Source organism: Podarcis erhardii, assembly GCF_964252035.2.
Source record: "Podarcis erhardii genome assembly, chromosome: 17".
In the NCBI taxonomy this organism is placed as follows: domain Eukaryota; kingdom Metazoa; phylum Chordata; class Lepidosauria; order Squamata; family Lacertidae; genus Podarcis; species Podarcis erhardii.
In genome coordinates, this window is record NC_138515.1 from 30278747 (window position 1) to 30301704 (window position 22958).

The following is a 22958-nucleotide window of genomic DNA, read 5'->3' on the forward strand; positions in this document are numbered from 1 at the left end:
GGTGGCACGCTGAATTTCACCCCCCTCAGTGATGACACCCGGGGCGGACCACCCTCACCAGTGGGGGGAGAGCCAGTGTGGTGTAGTGGTTAAGAGTGGTGGACTCATAATCTGGTGAACCGGGTTCGCTTCCCTGCTCCTCCACATGCAGCTGCTGGGTGACCTTGGGCCAGTCCCATTTCTCTGAAGTCTCTCAGCCCCACTCACCTCATAGAGTGTTTGTTGTGGGGGAGGAAGGGAAAGGAGAATGTTAGCTGCTTTGAGACTCCTTAGGGTAGTGATAAAGCGGGATATCAAATCCAAACTCTTCTTCTCTTCTTCCCTGCATTTGAAGACAGGCTCCAGTAGATTGAGTTGATGAGACCAATAGTCATAGTCAAGTTAGTTTATTGGGTTTTAGCAGACGGCCAATAGTGGGTCCAACAGTCAAGAAGGTGATTTCTGCACTTGCTGTTGAGGAAAATGAGGGGCAGATGGGGCTTGTCAACCTGGGACAGTAGCCTATCTAGGAGAAGGAAAACTCTGATCCTAAACTTCCATTGCCTTGTGGGATTTCTTTGGGAGATAAAGCGAGATATCAAATCCAAACTCTTCTTCTTCTTCACCTCCCCCCTTTCTCCGCCCTTCCTTGATTGTCCCAGTTTTTCTTAGCCTCTGCTGCTTAGGTGAGATTGTGAAAATCGTGATGATGCCAAACCGACAGGGTTTGTTGTCATGTTACCATGTTGCTGTCAGGGTGTTGTACTTTGCAAACCCAATGCCATTGTCTTTGCAGGGTGGCCCTAAATCCTCCTTTCTTACAGCTGAGAAAAGAGCCAGGCTAAAGACAAATCCCGTCAAAGTCCGCTTTGCAGAAGAAGTAGTCGTGAATGGACATACTCAGGTATGTGCCAACACAGCCATTATGCCGGAAGAAACAGCCTTGGAGCAATGGTCAGATTGTCAAAATACATATGCATGGGAGTTGTCGGTCATTAACATCATGAAGGCACCTTGTTGGCTGCCCCTGCACTGGGCTAGTGGAATTGAAAGTTGTGCTTAGGGCTGATAACCAGTTTAAGGATAGCTCAGTTGGTTAGAGCATGGTGCTCATAACACCAAGGTTGAGGGTTCAGTCCCTTTATGGGACAGCTGAATATTCCTGCATTGCAGGGGGTTGGACTAGATGATTTTCAGGGTCCCTTCTAACTCCACAATTCTATGATTCTATGAAAACTTAGCTGACTAGTTATTGGCCTTGTGAATGGTTTATTAGTTCCTTAAATTTATATACCGTATTTTTCGCTCTATAAGATGCACCAGACCACCAGACGCACCTAGTTTTTGGAGGAGGAAAACAAGAAAAAAAATATTCTGAATCTCAGAAGCCAGAACAGCAAGAGGGATCGCTGCGCAGTGAAAGCAACAATCCCTCTTGCTGTTCTGGCTTCTGGGATAGCTGCGCAGCCTGCATTCACTCCATAAGACGCACACACATTTCCCCTCACTTTTTAGAAGTGAAAAAGTGAGTCTTATAGAGCAAAAAATACGGTATAACTGTGTATTGCCAAAACCTCCTTGTTTGTGCCTCTCTTTGGCTGTGTACCCATTACGGTTTACTCCGAATCCTGTGCGTTTCCACGGCTCAGGTTTTTTTAATCCACAGAACTATCCTGTGGTTTCTTGCAAAATGCTGCAATTTCACGCATTCCAGCCTGCTACAAGCCAGCTTCAATCCAACTTTGGTTAGATCTAAACACAGGAAAAACAGAATAGAAGCATAACGACCCCACCACACCCCACTTACCATTTCCCCCTCCCTGTCTTTCCCCCTCTTTTCATCCTAGTTGTTTAAACCAATTCATGAACCAATAACTTATACATTGACCACTAATAATGAACCATATGTTGTAGATATTACTCCACATTTATTATGCTATTTTTGTGATATACAAATGACATGAGAAAACTTGGTATACTTTTTTGTATAACATTATTCTTGTTTATAAAGCCCAATAAAATAAAATAAAAAGAAACACTGGGAAAACCTGCTATAAATAAGTCAGAAATTAGATTATAACAAAAAAAAAAATCTATGGGAAATTGTTTTTTAAAATTTCCTGCTCTCTGGCGGCCTCTGGTGTTGCATGTTTATATCACATTCAAATCTCTGTTTCTTTACTAACTAGCTGAGTTATTGAAAACTGTAGCATCTGAGCTACAGCATTGGTGAGCACACCAATAAACCAAAGAAACAAACCTGTGGAGATGCACAGTTTTTCAAGTGGAAATCCTGGAGGCAGCTTTATTGAGTACAAGTACAATAAACAAAATCTACTGCTCATTCTTAGAAGGGTTGGGCTGCTTTAATAGTTTATTTCCCTACTATGGTAAAAGAGTACAGAAGTCAGGCAATTAACCTTTTACTGTTCTTTTAAAAAAGATTTCCTCTGGTAGAAAATGGAAACTAAAATTGTTTTACATTATTTAGTCCATTTGTATGTGTGTGCTGATTGCAAGCTGCCCTGTGTTCAACTGCAGAAAAGCAGGTTATACTTTCTGGAATAAAGAGAAAACTTTCTTCCATGGGTGTTCAGAGCCCACACTTGAAATATTCTTGTTTTTCATCACAAAACCTCTTGGTGCATGAATGTACACAGAGCAAGCGAACTGGGCCAAAACAAACAAGATGAATTTTAACAGGGAGAAATGTAAAGTATTGCACTTGGGCAAAAAAAATGAGAGGCACAAATACAAGATGGGTGACACCTGGCTTGAGAGCAGTACATGTGAAAAGGATCTAGGAGTCTTGGTTGACCACAAACTTGACATGAGCCAACAGTGTGACGCGGCAGCTAAAAAAGCCAATGCAATTCTGGGCTGCATCAATAGGAGTATAGCATCTAGATCAAGGGAAGTAATAGTGCCACTGTATTCTGCTCTGGTCAGACCTCACCTGGAGTACTGTGTCCAGTTCTGGGCACCACAGTTCAAGTAGGACACTGACAAACTGGAACGTGTCCAGAGGAGGGCAACCAAAATGGTCAAAGGCCTGGAAACGATGCCTTATGAGGAACGGCTAAGGGAGCTGGGCATGTTTAGCCTGGAGAAGAGGAGGTTAAGGGGTGATATGATAGCCATGTTCAATTATATAAAAGGATGTCACATAGAGGAGGGAGAAAGGTTGTTTTCTGCTGCTCCAGAGAAGCGGACACGGAGCAATGGTTCCAAACTACAAGAAAGAAGATTCCACCTAAACATTAGGAAGAACTTCCTGACAGTAAGAGCTGTTCAACAGTGGAATTTGCTGCCAAGGAGTGTGGTGGAGTCTCCTTCTTTGGAGGTCTTTAAGCAGAGGCTTGACAACCATATGTCAGGAGTGCTCTGAAAGTGTTTCCTGCTTGGCAGGGGGTTGGACTCGATGGCCCATGTGGTCTCTTCCAACTCTATGATTCTATGATTCTATGATTCAAGCCCTGCAACAGGTTATTGGAACAAGGAATGGAAGGTCTGGGAATGCAGCCCACAGCCCCATCCAGCCCAAGGAGTATAAGCTAGAGCAGGGGTAAAGGTAAAGGGACCCCTGACCATTAGGTCCAGTCGTGACTGACTCTGGAGTTGTGGCGCTCATCTCGCTTTATTGGCCGAGGGAGCCAGTGTACAGCTTCCGGGTCATGTGGCCAGCATGACTAAGCCTCTTCTGGCGAACCAGAGCAGCGCACAGAAACGCCGTTTACCTTCCCGCCAGAGCGATACCTATTTATCTACTTGCACTTTTACGTGCTTTCAAACTGCTAGGTTGGCAGGAGCAGGGACCGAAGAATGGGAGCTCACCCCATAGCGGAGATTCAAACTGCCGACCTTCTGATTGGGAAGTCCTAGGCTCTGCGGTTTAACCCACATCACCACCCGCATCCCTTAGAGCAGGGGTAGTCAACCTTTTTATACCTACCGCCCACTAATGCATCTTTCATGGTGTTAAAATTTTCAGTGCTCGATGGAAGGAGGATTCAGCTTGTGCCATAGAGCCCCCTACTGCCCACCTAGAATCCTGAAACGCCCACTAGTGAGTGGTAGGGACCAGGTTGACAACCCCTGAGCTAGAGTAAAGGTAAAGGACCCCTGGATGGTAAAGTCCAGTCATAGGTGACTATGGGGTTGCGGCGCTCATCTCGCTTCAGGCTGAGGGAGCCGGCGTTTGTCCACAGACAGCTTTCCAGGTCATGTGGCCAACATAACTAAACCACTTCTGGCACAACGGGACACCATAACAGGAAATGTCATTTACCTTCCCGCCTCAGCAGTACCTATTTATCTATTTGCACTGGTATGTTTTCGAACTGATAGGTTGGCAGGAGCTGGGACAGAGCAACGGGAGCTCACCCTGTCACAGGGATTCGAACCGCCAACCTTCTGATCAGCAAGCCCAAGAGGCTCAGTGGTTTAGACCACAGTGCCACCTGCATCCCCTATAAGCTATAGTACTGCAGGCTGGCCCTTTAAGGGGAAAGGGTCACTGCCCCACCATCAGTCAACTCCATTTGACTCTGATTAATGTTGACTCTGGCTCCACCTACTGTTGGCCTCCCAGAATGCATGCCCCAAAGGTTAAGGGTGGCGAGAGATTGAAACATAGTTGTACCCTATGGCGATCCCTCTGAGCACAGCCACTGTGGCTGTGCAGGAAAAGAGCACTTCCAAATAATTTTAGCAGGTTTTCAAAAACGGCATAGTAACTTGCTTTTTTAAAAAAATGCATATCAGAATGATCAGTTTAAATGAGAACATTGTTCTGAAACAAAAGTTTTGCTTGGAAAAAGCCCAGAACTGCTTTCACGCAGCTGAAATATGAACCTTCGGTCTGAGGGCATGAATTGTTGATGAGACCAAATGCTTTTAAAACCTTAATTTTCCATGTTAAGTCTTGTTTATTGCTTTAAGACAAAGCTATATGGGAGCACGAGGTCATCTAAGGATTTTTTGCAAGGTAAAAATGATGAGCTCTGGATCGGCGTATACTTTGTCATGTCCATTGAAAGTGCATTGCACAACATGGGCTTTTGATTCAGCACAAGACTTCGGTTTCTGCTTACAAATGATTTGCCAGTTGCTGTTCTGCTAAAAGGGCTCAAAGGAGACTTAAAACCAAAATCGCAGAATAATAAAACCCAACAGTAAAATGCTATTCGGTTGGGAATTTTAATATTGAAGTTTATTAATATTAAAGAATGGCTGCTAAGAAATAATCCACCACGGATAGCCACAAAATGCCTTCTGGAAGCCGAATGGTCATTGACTGACTGTACAAACTGCTTAAGTAAGTAAACTAGTGCAAGAATGGACAACAGTTGCACATCTGTTCTGCATGTATACTAGCGGCCAAAATTGTGGAAACCTTTTGGGGAAAGTATGTTTCTGAGGTTTGATGGTTCACACCACTTTCTTTCTGGAGTAATATCATAAGATTATTTATCAATGGAAAGATTTTTTAATAATAATTTTTATTGATTTTTTTCAAAATAATACACACAATTTGCACATTTAAGTTTCAGAATAGAGATTCTACCGAATCTTAGGACTCCCTCCTCCCCTCTGTGGGTCTTTAAAATATCTTATTCAACTGCATATTATAGTTCCTCCAAATTTTTATAATCCTCCAAAGTTTTTGTAACGTTGCAAGACTTATTCAATGTTTGCCAAAGAAATGGAAAGATAATTTAATGAAGAATGTAATGCAACAAAGTTTGTTCAATTCTGTCAAAAGTTACAGTCAAATAACCAGAAAAAGGAAGCACCACTTGCTTAGGTTGATATGCAATAGCTTGGCTTCATTTGAATGTAGCCAATGAGCATGAGTGTTTAGAGAGCCAATCAGTTGTTAAAGGTAAAGGGACTCCTGACCATTAGGTCCAGTCGTGACCGACTCTGGGGTTGCGGCGCTCATCTCGCTTTATTGGCCAAGGGAGCCAGCATACAGCTTCCGCATGACTAAGCTGCTTCTGGTGAACCAGAGCAGTGCACGGAAACTCCATTTACCTTCCTGCCGGAGTGGTACCTATTTATCTACTTGCACTTGATGTGCTTTCGAACTGCTAGGTTGGCAGGAGCAGGGACCGAGCAACGGGAGCTCACCCCCGTTGCGGGGATTCAAACCGCTGACATTCTGATCAGCAAGTCCTAGACTCTGTGGTTTAACCCACAGCACCATGAACCATCAAACCTCGGAAATACACTTTCCCCACAATTTTGGCCACTAGTGTAGAAGGTTCCTGGGTGGGGTAAAAATGTTCCCTGTCTGAAACACTGGAGATCTGTTAGCAGTCAATACTGAGGTAGCCAGACGAATGGTCTGACTTTGATTCTTTTATTTTTTTGTATTGCTGTGCACTGCCCTGACCTTTTTTCTGGGAGGATGGTACAGAAATATAAGTAAACCACATTGCACCAAGGGCCTGGAAACTGATGGCGCTTGACCAAATCACATCTTCTAGGATCCTGGCCCCATGGGGCAAGTAGAATAGAGCGTGCCTGCATTGGGCAACTCAGCAAATGAGTGTCTCTTTGGGGGCTGCAGTGCCACAATTTGACTAACACTTTAATTTGATTCTGTTGCTAGAAAACAGTGTGTTCTGGAGAAGGCAATATGCTGCCAGATGTCTGGGAGATGGCAAAGAGGATATTTTCCGTCCGTGGAAATGGCAGAGAATCTTTGACATCTCCCAAACATTGGTGTTTTGCTTTGTTTGCTATTATTACCTTGTGTATTTTGTGTATTTATTTTGTGTTTTTACGCTGGAAGCGCCCCCTGTGATCCTTTGGAGGAAGGGCAGTTTACAAACGTAATACTTAAAAATTTAAAAATGACATGAGGTGGTGTGCTGCCTCATGATATGTTACTTTGTAAACCCTTTAGAAGCCAATTTGGCATATAAGTAGTATATAAATTAATACATAATACAGTGGTACCTCGGGTTAAGTACTTAATTCGTTCTGGAGGTCCATTCTTAACCTGAAACTGTTCTTAACCTGAAGCACCACTTTAGCTAATGGGGTCTCCTGCTGCCACCGCACTGCCACCGTGCGATTTCTGTTCTCATCCTGAAGCAAAGTTCTTAACCTGAGGTAATATTTCTGGGTTAGCGGAGTCTGCAACCTGAAGCATATGGAACCTGAAGCATATGTAACCCAAGGTACCACTGTATTAATAATAATAATAATAATAATAATAATAATAGCAGCTCAAATTAAAATAGGGATGAATTAATATTGTCAAGGTAACTTCCACTCTGTTTCTCATTTGATCTGTTTCAGATGCAGTTCTCCACATTTCCATGTCAATTTGCATTTTTTTAAAAAAGGTCCTAACAAAAATCCATTAGCATTCCGCCCCCCAATAATTTTTATTAAATTTTCCACAATTGTAACAAATATTGCATCAAACATTGCACAACTGAAGGTCAAAACAAAACAAAAACGAAAGAATACATGAAAGAAAAAAGACGACAAACGATAAAAACGAACTTAAGTGTTTAAAAATCCAACCTTATGAACATATTAATTGACTTTCTCTAGTCCCTCCCTTCTGAGTTTCCTTGTGTCTGAATGTAAGAGCTTTCCAATATCATTATTAAACAACAATATTCCAATTACAATCAAATTTATTTACTCTTCTTAAAATCCATTAGTATTTCTGGGCGAAATTTTCATAATATGCACATTTCTATGCAATATTGTCACACATTTTACAGGGCATTTTTGCGTAATACAGTACTGAATGCTTTTGTACATTATTTTCATTGTCAAAGGCATTTTTATGCACACCAGTCAGGCACATGCATTTTTGTACAGATTACTTGGCTCGGGAAGTGCATTGCAAAATTCGCAGCAGTGTGCCTTTTACAGGACGGCTGCGTTTCAGTTTTCGTATCGTTTTGGGAAGGGCAAATCTGGCATGTTCGCTTTTAAATGGGAACTGAATCAAATTTCTAACCCATCCCTAATTTAAATTAATCCTTGGGCCCTATTGACTTTGGTGGGCATTGGGGATGTTGCAGATGGGGAATGTAGCAATGACATTCAGTTTGGTTAAGCCAATGATGGGGAGCCTGAGGGCCAGAGGCAAAAAAAGGGGGGCGAAACAAAGAATGCATCTGTTACCTTTGTACATCCTCATTCACCCCTCTCTATCCTCTGTCCAGATAAGGAAGAGTTGTTATCAGAGTTCAAGAGCAGATTCTAGCCAGGCAAAACCACTCCAGGTGCAAAGGAAGACCAGGGCAAAGTGTGACCTGGGGAGAGGGAAGAGCCCCGAAAGCCAAATAGAGAGGTCTGGGGGCCATATTCAGGCCCCCAAGTCTGAGGTCCTCGACCCTGGGCTAAGTGAAGCTTATTTTGTAGGTGCAATAATACAGTGGTGCCTCGCAAGACGAAAATAATCCATTCCGCAAGTCTCTTCGTCTAGCGGTTTTTTCGTCTTGCGAAGCATCCCTATTAGCGGCTTAGCGGATTAGTGCTATTAGCGGCTTAGCGCCTTAGCGGCTATTAGCGGCTTAGCGGCTTAGAAAAAGGGGGGAAGGGAAAAAACTCGCAAGACTCGCAAGACATTTTCGTCTTGCGAAGCAAGCCCATAGGGAAATTCGTCTTGCGAAGCACCTCGAAAAACGGAAAACCCTTTCATCTAGTGGGTTTTTCGTCTTGCGAGGCATTCGTCTTGCGGGGCACCACTGTAATTGTATTAAGAGATCCCGTTGTTTGCCTTTGGGTCGTATGTGATCACCGAAGATGACATGTTCCTGATAGATCTGCCAAGCAGAACACTTGAACCAAAGAAAAACACTGTATGGCGGCTAGATGGTGTCTTTTGGTCTTCCAGGGAAGTTCTCTGCTGTGTATGCCCAACGTTCTCAAGGTGTATCTGGAAAACGGACAGACGAAAGCTTTCAAGTTTGACTCCAGCACTACTGTCAAGGTACTCTGAGCTGGACTCTCGATTTTACCTGTTATATTTTGAGTTCTATTATATTGCAGAAAGTGCTGGGGCCTGATGCACAAATGAACGTTTGGGTATTGAGAAGTGCCTTGGAAATAGAATATGGAGGTTGCACACACACACATACACACACACACAAACACCAGTCTGGAATGGGTGACTTGTGCCACCCCAGTAAAGCGCTGAGGGCCTTCTGGCAGTTCCCTCATTGCGAGAGGTGAGGTTACAGGGAACCAGACAGAGGGCCTTCTCGGTAGTGGCGCCCACCCTGTGGAACACCCTCCCTTCAGATGTCAAGGAAATAAGCAGCTATCCTATCTTTAAAAGACATCTGAAGACAGCCCTGTTTAGGGAAGTTTTTAATATTTAATGCTGCATTGTTTTTAACACTTGATTGGGAGCTGCCCAGAGTGGCTGGGGAAACTCAGTCAGATGGGCGGGGTATAAATAAATAAATTATTATTATTATTATTATTATTATTATTATTATTATTAAGAACTTCCTACCTGTATCAGGTGGTGCTGTGGGTTAAACCACAGAGCCTAGGACTTGCCAATCAGAAGGTCAGCGGTTCGAATCCCCGCAACGGGGTGAGCTCCCATTGCTCGGTCCCTGCTCCTGCCAACCTAGCAGTTTGAAAGCACATCAAAGTGCAAGTAGATAAATAGGTACCGCTCCGGCGGGGAGGTAAACGGCATTTCCGTACACTGCTCTGGTTCACCAGAAGCGGCTTAGTCATGCTGGCCACATGATCCGGAAGCTGTATGCCGGCTTCCTCGGCCAATAAAGCGAGATGAGCGCCACAACCCCAGAGTTGGTCACGACTGGACCTAATGGTCAGGGGTCCCTTTACCTTTTTACCTGTATCAGTAGCCCCATTCAGGCAATTTTGCTCCCTCTCCATGTAACATTGTGCAAAAGGGTAGCAGGGCTGTGCGTGCTAGTGCCACCCCACTGTCCTGCCTCCTGCCAGCCCTGTCTTCATGCTATCCATGCACTGGGGAAAGAATTGACAGGGGGAGTCTGCTGAGCACAGGGTCATGTGGGCAACCTACACACATTCAGCAGGCTTCTCTATTCAGACGTTCCCCAGTGCATAGACAGAGTGCAGGTGGGGTTGGCAGGAGACCAGGTGATGGGTCTACAGTTGACATGTAGAGAGAGAAATGCCGAACTAGGGCTTATTTGATAAGCTTATCTAGTTTTGATTTCATACTGTTTCTGTAGGATGCTCTGCATCGTAGATTTTGCTGTGGCCTGATGTGTCTTATCACAAAAATCTAGGTCCGCCATCCGGTTATGCATGCTTAAGTACCACTGGTTCTTTTTACTTTTATATTTTTTATTGAATTTTGTATGTCGCCTTTCATCTGAACATGACAGGGCGGTTCACAACATACAAATACAAAATGGGAACGCAAAATACAAAAACAAGGCAAGCATTCCATAACTCTGTGATGGGTTGTACCCCATGCTAATATCTGTTTTAACCCATATGGGCGTGACTTCTTCTCCCCCCCTCCCCAAATCATTATAAAAACCCAGGGAGACCCATGAGATTTGGGGTGCTTAGTAACCCCTGGAATTAGACAGTCCATCGCAATAGGTAAGCTTTTGTACCAAGAAACCTGCTGTGCTCTGAAACATCTCGGACACATTTGAAAGGGTAGTTTGTCAAGGAATTCTCCCCATGGGTCAGCTCTGCCTCTCGCCCATTCTGCTGCCATTAACGGTGCTCCAGATCTGCCACCCAAGATGGACACTTCACGTTGCCTGACGTGTACTCCCAGCTGGGGGAATACCCATGCGTAGTCCTAGATAATTTATCTGGGGCATAGATTTGCTGTTTAATTTGTTGCTTTGCCATCAATAATTGGCAGGACATTATTCTCACTTTGAAAGAGAAGCTCTCTATCCGGAGTATTGGTTATTTTGCCTTGGTCTTGGAAGAGCAGTACAACGTGTTGAAGATGTATCTTCTGCATGAGGATGAACTCATCGGACAGGTCAGTTGCAGTACTTTTGGTGCTCCCATCAGCAAAAGGGTGGTGGACAAATGGGAAGAGCAACAAGTACATTACAGAATAGATTAACTTCCTGTTGCAGGGAGTTTGAGCTACCGTCAATGCTTTGGCACAACGGTCCCTTCTTATCTCCTTTATTACTCCTACCAAACTCCTTTACTAATCCAAGCCTTGGGCTGCATTCTGAGGGGAAAGGCAGGGCCCATGTTTAAATGTTTATGCAATTATTTTAGCTGGATTTTTAAAATACAGTGGTACCTCGGTTTCTGAACATCTCAGAAGTTGAACATTTCAGTTTTTGAATGTCTCGGAAGTTGAATATTTCGGTTTTCAAATGCCAAAAACCCAGAAGTAATTGCTTCGGTTTTTGAATGCTTTTCGGAAGTCAAACATGCCACGTGGCTTCCGTATTGAGTCTTCCGGAAGTAAATGCTTCTGGAAGGAAATGCTTCGGGTTTCAAATGTTTCAGAAGTTGAACGGTCTTCTGGAATGGATTACGTTCGAAAACCAAGGTACCACTATATGCAATTGCCTGTGTTGTATTGTGAAATCGCTTTGAGATACTTCATTGGAAGACATAAATAAATGAATGATCTTGAAAGTCTATCTAGACTAGCAGCTACTAAAGGGGGGGTGGCTCCTCAGAATGTGTGGGTTGTGGGTGACTGGGAGCGGCTTCATTGGAACCCTCTAAAATGCCAATTCTCACAAGGATCTGTTCCTGCTAGCATTTCAGAATAGTGTTCCAACAGCCATGCATTCTGTTGTTCAAAGCAAATCTCTGGCCCTCTTTCTAGGTGTTGCTGGTGGTGATAGCGCATAAGTGCTGACTATATCATCTGTTTGTTTGTTCCTTGTCTAAAACACCATTGGAATGTCCTTTGAGTCATATCAGACTTCAGGTGGACTTCAGGCAAATGGTGTCCCCCCCCCCCAATAAACTCCAGATAATCCTGATAAATATACTGTTCTGCAAAATCTATTCCACTTCCACTATTGACAAGGGAGGTGCGAGGAGCTAAACTGGATAGTGAAACTCCACTCACTTAGCCATAAGATATCATATTCAACAGTTCCCCCAGTGCCGGGTTACCAAATAGGCAGAATAGGCACCTGCCTGTGGGCCCTGTGCCTTTTAGGGGCCCCATGAAAAAGGATCAAAATAGTATAGATTTGATCTTGAAAGAAAATGGCAATCAAGCTTTGTTAGAAGAAGAGAAGAAGAGGAGTTTGGATTTGATATCCCGCTTTATCACTACCTGAAGGAGTCTCAAAGCGGCTAACAATCTCCTCTCCCCCACAACAAACACTCTGTGAGGTGAGTGGGGCTGAGAGACTTCAGAGAAGTGTGACTAGCCCAAGGTCACCCAGCAGCTGCATGTGGAGGAGCGGGGAAGCGAACCCAGTTCACCAGATTACGAGTCCATGGCTCCTAACCACTACACCACGCTGGGTCTCTCAATGTTATTCCATTAGAGCACACACATAAATTAAGAATTGCTCACACTTTTTCAAGCAGCCATCCTTGCAAACCGTAAGAACTTGCTTATTATAAAAATGAAAGTGGACATTTTCAGGAAGCTGGATACTGAGCCAAATCACTGTGTTGTGGCGGTAATTCTCTTATTTCTTCATTTCAGGTAGTTCAGAGGAAAGAGTCTCATGATTACCGCTGCCTCTTCAGAGTCTGCTTTATACCCAAGGATCCACTGGATCTGTTGCAGCAAGATCCAGTTGCCTTTGAGTATCTCTATTTGCAGGTGATGTGGTAATGCATCATGGGTCAGTCTATAGCCCTATGTGCCTTGGTTGGGGTTTTTAGCAACACCTAACAGGAACCGAAAGGTATTTCTCAAGTTTTATACTTTTGCCACAGCTCTGCTGCTGTCACATCCCACTGAAGTGCCTGCATAGATTAGCAACTGTTCATCACATACATAGCTCCTAGATCCCACACAAATGGTGCTTTTCATTTTTTTAAAATGCATTTTTAAAACAAGATCCAAAACACAATGCACTTGATAGGATTTTCAAAATTGCATCTCTTGAGAACTTCAGCCACATTCAGATGTGAATCTGACTCAGATAATTTGATCTATGATTTTTTCTTTACTTGGATTTTATCAAGGAGAAAAACCCAAAGCATGTATGTTGTAAATCTTCACAAATACAGTAATAGGGATATAAAAGCATGTACATAGTATTTTGTATTTGTATATTCATTGTGCATGTTTATTCACATTTGTGTTTCATTACATTTTGAGAGTCATTGTTTTGGATTCCAGTGTGCTTGCATATGTATGTATGTATTCATATATGCATATGTAGGGGATGCTCTGACTCTGCAGCTTTGGCAAGCCACTGGGAAAAACAAACAATTACTGTTAGAATTGTTGCTAGGTGTCCTCTACCATCATCAGTGGTGCATTGGGGTCATCTTACAGTCTGGATGTAATGGTCTTATGGTAAAAGGGCTCTTTAGATGGTATTATGTATTACTACACAGCATCTTAAAAACATCACCTTGCCAACAAAGGTCTGTATAGTTAAAGCTATGGTTTTCCCAGTAGTGATGTACGGAAGTGAGAGCTGGACCATAAAGAAGGCTGATCGCCGAAGAATTGATGCTGTTGAATTATGGTGCTGGAGGAGACTCCTGAGAGTCCCATGGACTGCAAGAAGATCAAACCTCTCCATTCTGAAGGAAATCAGCCCTGAGTCCTCACTGGAACGACAGATCGTGAAGGCTCCAATACTTTGGCCACCTCATGAGAAGAGAAGACTCCCTGGAAAAGACCCTGGTGCTGGGAAAGATGGAGGGCACAAGGAGAAGGGGACGACAGAGGATGAGATAGTTGGACAGTGTTCTCGAAGCTACCAGCATGAGTTTGACCAAACTGCGGGAGGCAGTGGAAGACAGGAGTGCCTTGTGTGCTCTGGTCTAAGGGGTCACAAAGAGGCGGACACGACTAAACGACTAAACAGCAACAATATTTTAAAATGTTATAAGCCAGATCAGCTGCATTTGGGAGCTCTCCCACTCGTTTTGCTGAGTGGGACCCTAGACTTCTGCCCTAAAATTCTGCCTTGACAGGACCATTGACCAGGGACACCAACTTCTGGGTTAGCGGGGTGGGTGGAGTGGTTGCTTGTGGTTAGGAATAGCTTGCATAAATGAAACGGTGTCTTTCTCATCTTGCTAACCTGGCTCTGTCATTTTCAGAGCTGCAGTGATGTGCTTCAGGAGAGATTTGCTGTGGAGATGAAGTGCAGCGTTGCTTTACGGCTGGCCGCGCTGCACATCCAAGAGCGGATTATCGCCTGTGCTCAGCCACAGAAAGTCTCTCTGAAATATATAGAGTAAGTCACACTTCTCCAAATATGGCAATGTGCTTCTCTAGCCAAGTAGGTATGTGCAAAACTGGTGTCTAATAGGTGTTGAAATGCATAAAAGCTAGCGGAAATAACATACAAGCATGCATTGTATTAGGGGAAAATGCTGAGCGATTTTTTATGAGGGCTTAGAAAACTATCCCAAACTGAATTTAGGATTGGGGAAACTGAGAAACGGAGACAGATTTTCGCATCTCTATGTCTTAGGGCCGCAATGGCAACTCCTGGTGTGCTAATTTCTTCCCCATTGCATATGATCTCCTGCAATAATGATGGCACTGGTGGGGGAGAAGGAAAAAGCAAATGCTTCCTTTTACACTGCCATTAGCACCAGGGACGCGGGTGGCGCTGTGGGTTAAACCACAGAGCCTAGGGCTTGCCGATCAGAAGGTCGGTGGTTCGAATCCCCGCGACGGGGTGAGCTCCTATTGCTCGGTCCCTGCTCCTGCCAACCTAGCAGTTCGAAAGCACATCAAAGTGCAAGTAGATAAATAGGTACCGCTCTGGCGGGAAGGTAAACGGCGTTTCCGTGCGCTGCTCTGGTTCGCCAGAAGCGGCTTAGCCATGCTGGCCACATGACCCGGAAGCTGTACGCCGGCTCCCCTGGCCAATAAAGCGAGATGAGCGCCGCAACCCCAGAGTTGGCCACGACTGGACCTAATGGTCACGGGTCCCTTTACCTTTACCTAGCACCAGAAAGGCAGAGTCAAGCAGTTTCTAATCACCTCTATCATATGCAGCCAATGACCCCCCCCCCCTCTGGGATGACTTTCTTTAAACACAGAGTTCTGTAGGGTTATGCTCTCCGACATTTGCTCTCTGGGTTTTTTGTTGTTTTGTTTTTGAACAGAAAGGACTGGGGAATCGAAAACTTTATTTCCCCAACTCTGCTCCGAAACATGAAAGGCAAAGACATCAAAAAGGCCATTAGCTTTCACATGAAGAGGAATCAACTCTTGCTGGATCCGAGACAAAAGGTAATGTGGCTTTAGCACATCTCAGAAAGATCCCTGACTGCTTTGTTTCGCTGAGTTTGCTTGCTGCTGTTGAACAAATCTGTTCAGTGATCTTTGATCAGTATTCTAGAGTACTCTAGGTTCTCCATTCCAGATTTAGTGGACTAAAGTAAAGAACACAATGTGGAAAAGAGTTAGATTGGTTTGGCTGCATGCTGTGATGCAAGCTGAATATTAAACTCTCTCCTTTTTTGTGTGTGTATGTCAGGGGTTCAGGAGCAGAGACACAGGAGATGGAGCAAATGGAGAGTGAGGAGGAGGAATACGAGGGGGGTGTAGGCAGTGACAGTGGTCAGAGAGATTCCACGAGTCTCTCCAGCGAATCGGAAGATTCACAGAGAGGAGCGCCGATGGCCAGGGCAAGGGGGGTGCCAAGGGGGAAACCCCAGAAGGAAGGGGCCAGCGGGGACTCCCTGAGCAGCAGTTGGAAATCAGGACCAGCTTCCCCACCAGAGCGCAGTGGGGGGGGAGGAGTCCCAGGCATCGGGACCAGTGTTCTCACCACCAGAGAGAGGAGATGAGTCAGGATTGACCACGCCTCCATCGGAGAGCGGGGAAACGGTCAAGAGGAAAGTCACCGGCTGGGCGCGCGCGCCAAGTTCAAATGTACAGGCGAGCGGCACAGCAGGTAGCCCGGATAGGGAGCCAGGTCCTAAAGCCCGCCGGAAGGAAGGGCAAGACTCAGGGGGGTCAGCGTCAGAAGAGTCCAGGAGGGAGGAAACCCCAGGGGGCAGAAGGACCCAGAGGAGGAAGGAACAGCGCAGGAGGTGGAGCCGGGCTAGGATCTTAAACTGGTGCGGAAGGGGTAGTGACTCAGAGGGGACTTCGCCGATCTAGAGCCAAGACGTAGGGCTGCACGCTCTGGGGTTTGAAATGGAAACTAAACTTCAATAAAGACTTTTGTACATTACATCAACCGGGCGTTGGTCCTCTGTGAGCTGGGACCTAGAGGCAGCTCTGACAGTGTATATATATATATTAATTTTCTGTTTTGCAATTTAAAGTACTCATCTTTACATCCTTAACATATCCATGACTTCCCTTCTCTTTCCATGGTTCATTTTACATATCAGAAATCCCTGCATGTTTTACAAAAACCATACCATCCAGTATTCCATTATTGCAGCCATCAAAACTTATTTACACTGTTGAATTTATCTTAATGCTGCCGGCATTTTCAGCTGTACACAGTTATTTCTCATATATTCAGTAAACATATGTTCTTCTTGTTCTCTTTTTCTATATGTTAAGTCTGCAAGCTGTACATATGCTGTCAACTTAAGTTGCCATTCTTCTTTGGTTGGGACCTCACTCATTTTTTATTTTTGGGCTAACAAAACACGGGCTGCAGTAGAGACATACATAAATAACCTTTTTTGACACCTGGGAATTTTCATCTGAATTATCTGCAACAGAAAGGACTCTTTTGGGCTCCCTGGTTCTGGTTTTCCGCTTGAGTGCAGGAAGCTCCTGCAGCCAATGGGAAGCTACACCTTGGTTTTTGAACAGTTTCGGGAGTCGAATGGACTCCTGGAATGGATTATGTTAGAGAACCAAGGTACCACTGTATAGTCACTGCCAGTTGTACCAGGATAGAAGGTAGGTCCAAGGACAATTTCCAGCCAGGCAAAAGTACTCAAGGAGCATAGGAAGAGGGGCTGGCAAGGGGTGTGGTTTGGGGAAAGAGGGTATGTCTGGGAAGAGGGTGTGGTCTGGTAAGACTCCCAAAGGTCATATGGAGAGACCTGGAGGTATGCATTAGTTCCCAGGGCTTCCCACCCAGTCTTAGATTATCCTTTCAGCATTGAGATCCCATTGTTTACCTTGAGTTGTACAATAGCTGGTTTTCTGAACTATTGCTAAGCATTCTTCTCCACCATTGCAGCACCTCCTCTCAGCAGCACATGTGCGTCTGTGTTATTTGCAGATCCTGGGGGATCTGAAACTCTACGGAGGAAAGATCTTCAATGCCACTCTAATGGTAAGGTCGTTATCTGTTTAACACAGTGTATCAGCAATCTTTGAAATACACTTCTGGTGTATTTTTTCGGCTCCTTTACTGTGAGAACTCAAGGGTGTGGAAGCAGTCTGGGTCCAGGGTAGGGATGGGCAAATTAGTCAGTTTTGGGTACTCGTCGTTTCTCACTTTTCCAACCTTGATTTCACTTCTCCACATATCCATCTCAGTCTGTGATTTATTTATTTTTTAAAGTCCTTAAGAAAATGCACCAGCATTTTGGTACAAATTTCACCTAATAAGCAATTTTTGTATGCAATGTTACCTAATATATGTTTCTTTGCAAGCTACTTTCCCTAATATAATGCATTTTAATGCTATTTCCACACACACACACACACACACACACACACACACACACTACTTCACAGGAGAACTGCATTGGAGGAGTTTTTCAAAATTACTTCCTTATTAAATTTCTATACAGTCGTACCTTGGTTCTCGAACATAATCCGTTCCAGAAGTCTATTTGACTTCCCAAAACGTTCAAAAACCAAGGCGCAGCTTCCGATTGGCTACAGGAGCTTCCTGCACTCAAGCGGAAGCCGCGTCAGACGTTCGGCTTCCGAAAAACGTTTGAAAACCAGAATACTTACTTCCGGGTTTTCAGTGTTCGGGAGCCAAAACGTACGAGTACCAAGGCGTTCGAGAACCAAAGTACGACTGTACCGCCCTCCAGTCAAAGATCACAGGGCAGTTTACAATATAGAAACACAAAAATAAATGCTCTTACTAGGAGAGTAGTAGAACCAGGTTCCAGAATAGGAAAACAGGTGGAATTCAACATAGCGCTAAATGGAGCATTTGTGCATGGAATAAGGTCTCCTTGTGCAACAAGACTCCCCTCCCCCCACACCCGGCCGCCAACTCTCCTTCTAAATCTTTTTTTTGGGGGGGGGTTCCCCCAGTCCTCCAGAGCAGATTTAGGTGGTGCAAGGGGAGAGGGCAAAATGTCTCATTGCATGAGCTAAATTTATTCTGCACATGCAGCAATTTAGTTGAATCCTGCCCATTATTTATATTATTTTTAGATGATATAGCTCGAAAATTATGCTTAAAAGAGTATTTGAACTTTTCAGAAATGTCTGTTTGAGGTCAAAGGGCATTGAAACTAACTTGGTCAATGGCCCACTGTTTCTCTTTCCTTTATTGTCTTTTATTTTGCATTTAACATTTGCATTCATATATAGATCATAATCATATACAACAGAATCCTCTGAATCCTTGGATTTTCCTCCAACCCAGCTGCATCATATAATGTTCTCCATATTTCCTTAAAGCTCAATTCTTACCATAGTTATTGTTACAAGTGTTGTCAAAATCCTGCCAATGTTTTTAATTGTTTACAGTGTTCTTCTAAGCAACTTTTTAAAAATTCCCCATTCTTTATTCAATTTATTATCTTACTGATTTCTGATCTTCCCGGTCATTTTTGCCATTTCGGCATAGTCCATCATCTTTATTAACTATTCTTCTCTGGGAATGAGCCCACTGTTTCTCAATCAGTGTAGAAACTGAGTCACCCATTTCCATTCCTTGATTTGCAGTTGAGTGTGTTGACATTTTTCTTTGTAAAATATTGAGGGCGGTGGTAGAAAGTTCTGCCTGTGGTCTTTGATGCATGGGGGCTCATTCCCACATGCAAGTCCTCATTGACCATGAACATGCATGCATGGGATCTCACCATGGGTAAGAAGTTGCCCGCAGGAGTGTAAGCAAACTTTCCCTCCATGTAGTTGCAGGACAGAGAATCATGTGTGGCCCTCCTGGTGGGAGCCAAATATGGAATCAGCCAAGTGGTTAATAACAAACTGAACATTGTCACCATGCTGGCAGAATTTGCGAACATCAGCAGACTGGAGCTGACCGAAGAATCCGACAAAGTGAGCATGGTGAAAATCTACCTCCAAGATATCAAGGTAAATATGGCTTTTACTTACTTACTTATTTCTATTTATTAAATTTGTATACCGCCCTATACCCACAGATTCACAACACAGAATCACAATATAAAAAAACAGAAAATACATAATAAAAACAGACACATTTCCGCAACACATTTTAAAAGGGCATCGGACGTCCGACAAAAGTCTGGTTGAAGAGGAACGTTTTTGCCTGGCGCTTAAAGGTGTATAATGAAGGCGCCAGGCGAACTCCCCTGGGGAGAGCATTCCACAGGCGGGGGGCCACTGCAGAGAAGGCCCTCCTTGTGTTGCCTCCTTCCTGACCTCTAAAGAAGGAGGCAGAGGAAGGAGGACCTCAGAAGATGATATCAGGGTCTGGGTAGGTTCATATGGAAAGAGGCGGTCCTTGAGGTATTGCGGTCCTGAGCCATAACTTTAAGAATTCTTTGGACTATGGGTGGAAGGGAGATGTATTTTATGTCATGTTTCAAAATCCACCATTCTGTGCTTTAATAAGAAAGAAGAAATGGACACCCCCCCCCATGCAGACTGAAGGTGTAAATAGGTGAATAGACCATACAGTGGTGCCCTGCAAGATGAATGCCTCGCAAGACAAAAAACTCGCTAGACGAAAGAGTTTTCCATTTTTTGAGGTGCTTCGCAAGACGAATTTCCCTATGGGCTTGCTTCGCAAGATGAAAACGTCTTGCGGGTTTGCTTCCTTTTTCATAAAACCGTTAATACCCGGGGAATCCGCGCTCCGCAAGACGAAAAAATCGCAAGACGAAGCAACTCGCGGAACGAATTATTTTCGTCTTGCGAGGCACCACTGTATTTCTTAAAGCTACAATGGTCTCTGTCGTGTCTCAATCTTCCAATGGAACACAGTCCTGGACTCTTGCCACCGCTTGACAGAGAGAGGGGAAGGAACCCAACTTTTGTAACACCATGTTTGAAGCACATTCTTTCCCTCAAAGAATTCTGGGCTCTGTAGTTTCGCCTTCGCAGAGTTAACAATTCCCAGCAACCCTCAACAAACTCCAGTGGGGGCGGAAATGTGCTTCAAATGTGCTTTCAGGGTATATTTTGTTCACAGTATGAACAAACCAGAAGCTGGAACCAGTTTGAGGGCACCATCTCCTTTTGTTTTGCAAACCATAATAAATGCCCGCTGCATTTCTTCCTCCTTGGACCACACGTGTGAGTGTACATAGACAATGTGTGTGGACACACACACCATGCATGGAGTCGTAACATGTACGCGAGCATTTTATGCGTGGAAAAGGTGGCACAGGCAAAGAAGGTTTCTTAGTGTGGGTGAGGGTTTGTGCAGATGTCTTCAGCCTGCTTTTTCTTCCCCTCCTTCAAGCTGCTGACTCTCCTTCTGGAAACGAACAACGCCAAAGACCTGGCTTGTCTCATCCATGGCTACTGCAGGCTGTTTGTCGATTCGAGCAGTTCCATATTCGTCTGGGGGGAGAAAAGGCCTCCTGTGCATCGTATCTCTGCCGAGGAAGGTAAAAACAACCCGAGAGGAGTGACCAAACAGTTAGGAAGACTCTTACAGTCCCGTGAACATATTGTGAAGTACCGTATTGGCCTGAATATAAGCCTCACTTTCCCCCCAAATTCCGACCATGAAAAGTTGAAGTGCGGCTTATATTCATGACCTTACGATATGCAGCCAGGAGCAGGGCAAAGCAGCACCCACCCCATCATAGGTGTCAACCGTCCCTTATTTGGCGGGAAGGTCCCTTATCCCAGCGCTGTGTCCCACTGCTGTCCCTTATTGATGATGTCCCTTAAATTTCCCGGGTTTCAAAGGAAGCAGCTCCTCTCCCTCCCTCCCTGCCGGCCAGGGAGGAGGGAGGCTCCAAATGTGTTGCTTGGCTGCATTGCTTACCCAATAAGGAGTCTAAGAACGACTGGGGGGGGGTGGAGCTTGCATGCCTTGTGCCGATCAAATCAGCTGCGTTGCCTGGGGACTCGCCTTTGCTCAGCGCTTCCCAGCAGAGAGGTGACGGTGGTTTTCCTTGCTGCATCCCCTTTGCCGGGTTGCTGCGCTGTGGGAACCACCGCTTGAGGCTTCGTTTGGCTGCTGGCTGGGCTTTCTGCCTTTGGCTTGGAGGTGCTCAGAAGTTGAACATACCTGTGTCCAAAAAATCCCTTATTTTGGCTGCTGATCCCTTATTTTTGAGGTTGCTGGTCCCTTATTTTCAATCTGAAAGTTGACAGCTATGCACCCCATGCATAGTCCTGTCCTCTCCCCCAAGGCTGGGAAGGGAGAGCGTGAGGAAGGGGGAAGGCCACCAGCAACGCAGTGTTGTCCCCCCCCCCCCCCGCAAGTATGCAGCCAGGAGCAGCGAGGAATGGAGTGGCTTATATACGGGTATTTTTCCTTTTTTTCTTCCCCCCCCCCTCCAATTTTAAAGATGCTGATTGTATTCAGGCCGATACAGTATTTGTGTTCTGTATTATAAATCAAGCACTGCTAGGAGTTTATTCTTTTCATTTTCCAACGTATTTCTTATCAATTAAAAAATCAGTGTGGCACAAGTAGGTTTTTATTCTGAATATGTAGCCCAGAGGAAAAAAGTCTTGAGAACCACTGCTCTAATCAGTAATGCAGACCTGAACAACTCCACACAAGCCGTATTTCCTTTTTTAAAAAAAACTGTGGGAAAATGGTTGCTTGTACATAAGAGCATGAGCAAAGTTGCAGGGTGCTTTCATAGCTAAAAGCATCCTTGGAGCATGATCAACACGTGGACAGCTCATGCTGTCCTAATGATTGGTCCACGTAACATAGCCTTATTGTCTGCGTGGTCTAGTGTGATGGTCCTTATCTGCTGGCTGAGAACAAGTTGCATTCCTTGTATTTTGTATCTTTCTGACTTTACACAATAAAGGCTGTCCTGCTGCAGCTCGAGAGCAGCCATAATTCTTCAACCCATCTCTGTGTGAGACTGATTCTTACTGATGGCGAGCTGGATCTCGTCAAAAAACAAAAATACATTTTATAGATTCTTTTTTTATTTTGACAAAGGAATACAGTGGTATAAATCTGTTCCGGAAGTCCATTCCAAAACCAAAGCGTTCCAGAACCACGGCTATAGAAAGCAATGCAAAATGGATTAATCCATTCCAGACTTTTAAAAACAACCCCTAAAACAGCAATTTAACATGGATTTTACTATCTAACGAGACCATTGATCCATAATATGAAAGCAATAATCAATGTACTGTGCAATAAAATAAATAAGACAGTCTTGTAGATGATCAAAATTAAAATTATTATTTTTTCTTACCTGCACTGATGATAGTCATTGTTTGGATGGGGGGCTTTTATCCATTTCCGCAGTCACACAATCAATCAGTCAGTAGCTGAACTGGGTTCCACACAGTCACAAAAACAAATTAACCAAAAAAGCCTCAAAAACAAAAAGACAAAATAAATAGCAAAAATAAAAGCGCCAAACTTAATCCGTTCCGGAGTCCATTTGACTTCCAAAATGTTTGAAAACCAAGGTGCAGCTTCTGACTGGTGCAGGCGCCCCGGAAACAATAGCCGACAGCTGCATCCGATGTTTGGCTTCCGCAAAACGTTTGAAAACCAGAACACTTACTTCTGGGT

General features: G+C 44.4%; 1 protein-coding gene across 3 annotated transcripts in view; it reads left to right on the forward strand.

Moving 5' to 3' along the window:
* FRMPD1 (FERM and PDZ domain containing 1) overlaps positions 1–22958 on the forward strand; it is a 91242-nt gene that overhangs the window by 60610 nt on the left and 7674 nt on the right. For 2 of the 3 annotated variants that reach the window (XM_081844772.1, XM_081844771.1), the window contains exons 6-14: positions 776–883; positions 8852–8947; positions 10850–10975; positions 12635–12754; positions 14218–14354; positions 15238–15364; positions 17289–17384; positions 19157–19339; positions 20694–20841. In XM_081844772.1, the coding sequence (XP_081700898.1) occupies positions 776–883; positions 8852–8947; positions 10850–10975; positions 12635–12754; positions 14218–14354; positions 15238–15364; positions 17289–17384; positions 19157–19339; positions 20694–20841 (1141 nt within the window). The remainder of the gene's footprint in view (positions 1–775; positions 884–8851; positions 8948–10849; positions 10976–12634; positions 12755–14217; positions 14355–15237; positions 15365–17288; positions 17385–19156; positions 19340–20693; positions 20842–22958) is intronic. The other variant, XM_081844773.1, reaches the window with a different exon arrangement.